The sequence below is a fragment of the Penaeus vannamei genome, chromosome 14, assembly GCF_042767895.1.
Source record: "Penaeus vannamei isolate JL-2024 chromosome 14, ASM4276789v1, whole genome shotgun sequence".
In the NCBI taxonomy this organism is placed as follows: domain Eukaryota; kingdom Metazoa; phylum Arthropoda; class Malacostraca; order Decapoda; family Penaeidae; genus Penaeus; species Penaeus vannamei.
The window spans coordinates 18,664,829-18,667,328 of NC_091562.1; the positions used below are offsets into that span (position 1 = coordinate 18,664,829).

The window sequence follows — 2,500 nt, forward strand, 5'->3', positions numbered from 1 at the left end:
AAATTGTAAATTGTAAATGCTTTTTGAATATTTTAATATTATATACAGATATCTCCACATAAAAGAGAGGTAATACTTGACAGCAATACTGCTAACTTCGAAATACATCGACGTGACCGGAAACGTATTCTTCCGGACTAAATACTGTAGAACCGCATTTAGCCATAGATGTAGAGTCTGCATCTACCAACTAAGAGAATCACGTTTTCGACGAAGCAGAAAAGGTTTGCGGTGCATAAGCCGTGTTCTCCCCATGCTCCTCCGCAGATCTCGTTCGGCCCCTGTAAGAAAGAAAAAAAGATTTCGTGATCTTTTCTGCAAATCTTCGTGTCTGTCATTATCGTTTTTATTATTATTTTATAATTGGCGGCTTGTAGTTATTTGCCTGAGCACACCATAAACACACACTACTCACCTTGGCACAGTGGCACCTGTTGCACATATCCATGTATGTTCCGTAGGCGCAGTTCATCCCGCCGACGATGCTCTGCTCGCATCCTTGGCCTATCGTCCCGCCGCATCCTACAGGCCCTTCGGAGGCTGCAGGAGGAAGGGGACTCGCGGCCATCAGAGGCTGCGAGGAACCGGGTCCTTGCAAAAGATACCCAAGAATCTGCCCAGTACGGGAGAGGGAAAAGTCTGCGTTCGGTTTCTGTAAATTAATAATAATGCTAATGATAACCGGCGGGAGTGAGGGGCGGTGTAGCAATCTGAAGAGAAGAATGGTTTTACGGCATATCGTTATATTTTATTTATTTACGCTTCTAGATATCAATATGTTGCTTAAGAGAAAAAATGTAGATTCCATGAACGCTCATTTTTTATTCATGAATCATTCTTAACTGTTTGAATTTTCAACTAATTCTATTTATCATTATATATTATCCTCCCGTTATCGAAACACACAGGCACACCCCCCCCTCACCTTGGCACTCTGGCACTCGTTGCACGTGTCCACATAAGTTCCGTGGGCGCAGACCATGCCGCTGACGATGCTCTTTGCGCATCCTTGGCCCTTCCTGCGGCCGCATCCCACAGGCCCTGCAGAGGCCGCAGGTGGACTAGGGGAGAGGGGGTAGTTCGGTTTCTGTAAAAGAACAAGAATAAAGATAACAAAAACAATTTCTGTGTAGCGGGAGATGGGAGTACTTCCTGTCTTCTCATTTGACCTTTTTAAGTATTAATTTTGACATATTGTTGTTGAATTTGCGGTGTGGCAAGCAGAAGAGAAGAATGGTTTTAAGGCATATCATTGTATTTTATTTATTTACGCTTCTAGATATCAATATGTCGCCTAAGAGAAGAAATGTAGATTCCATGAACGTTCATTTTTCATTCATGAATCAACATCATTCTTAACTGTTTGAATTTTCAACTAATTCTATTTATCATTATATATTATCCTCCCGTTATCGAAACACACAGGCACCCCCCCCCCCTCACCTTGGCACTCTGGCACTCGTTGCACGTGTCCACATAAGTTCCGTGGGCGCAGACCATGCCGCTGACGATGCTCTTTGCGCATCCTTGGCCCTTCCTGCGGCCGCATCCCACAGGCCCTGCAGAGGCCGCAGTTGGACTAGGGGAGAGGGGGTAGTTCTCGTTCGGTTTCTGTAAAAGAATAAAGGTAAAGATAACAACAATAACAAAAACAATTTCTGTGTAGCGGAAGATGGCAGTACTTTCTGTCTTCTCATTTGACCTTTTTAAGTATTCATTTTGACATATTGTTGTTGAATTTGCGAAACAGCGAACTCGGAATCAATCTCATTAACAGAAAAAGTAAAATCAAGCTTTTTGCGAGGGAAACATAGCGACTAAATCTTCGCATGATCAAACCTCTGAATACTAACCAGCTATGCGACAAAGAAGTTCATCAGACTGCACAGAAACATAAACAGACTTTATTCACTCGCACACACATATTTAATCACTCACAGTTACACAAGCACATATATTACCCCCCCCCCCCCACACACACAAACACACACAACGCGCACGCTCCTTACTGTGGCACACTGACACTCGTTGCACGTGTCCACATAGGTTCCATGGACGCATTCCATGGTGCTGACTAAGCTCTTCACGCATCCCTGGCCTGTCCTCCGGGCGCATCCCACTGGCCCTGCTTCAGGAGGAGAGGTTCTCGCGGCCGCCAGAGGGTGTGAGGATCCAGGTCCTTGCCGAGGATTTCCATGTCCCTGTCCGTTACTGCAAGGAGAAGTCACTGTTTATTTATTTTTTTTCTTCTAAAACAATTCTTTGATATGTACAAGTTAACACAAAAAAGTTTAACGATATCTTCAGAAGAATAAAAGCAATAAATACTACATGAAAGTTCACTAAAGTAATCCACACGTTAACTTTATATATAAGAAAGAATGAAATCACATCAAGAGAACCTCACCTGCTGACGAAGAGGAGGCACGCGGCGAGGGGGAGGACGCTCTTCATCTCGGCGAGTTCGAAGCAGGAAGACCAAGTGACTAAGAGCTTCTCT

General features: G+C 44.0%; 1 protein-coding gene across 1 annotated transcript in view; it reads right to left on the reverse strand.

Moving 5' to 3' along the window:
- Positions 1-28: 28 nt before the first annotated feature.
- LOC138863936 (uncharacterized) overlaps positions 29-2,500 on the reverse strand; it is a 2,611-nt gene continuing 139 nt past the window's right edge. The window contains exons 1-6 of the mRNA XM_070129443.1: positions 2,408-2,500; positions 2,010-2,211; positions 1,444-1,611; positions 926-1,087; positions 416-652; positions 29-281 (exon numbers count right to left, since the gene is read on the reverse strand). The exon at positions 2,408-2,500 is cut by the window's right edge and continues 139 nt beyond it. Of these exons, the coding sequence (XP_069985544.1) occupies positions 159-281; positions 416-652; positions 926-1,087; positions 1,444-1,611; positions 2,010-2,211; positions 2,408-2,500 (985 nt within the window). The 3' untranslated portion in view covers positions 29-158. The remainder of the gene's footprint in view (positions 282-415; positions 653-925; positions 1,088-1,443; positions 1,612-2,009; positions 2,212-2,407) is intronic.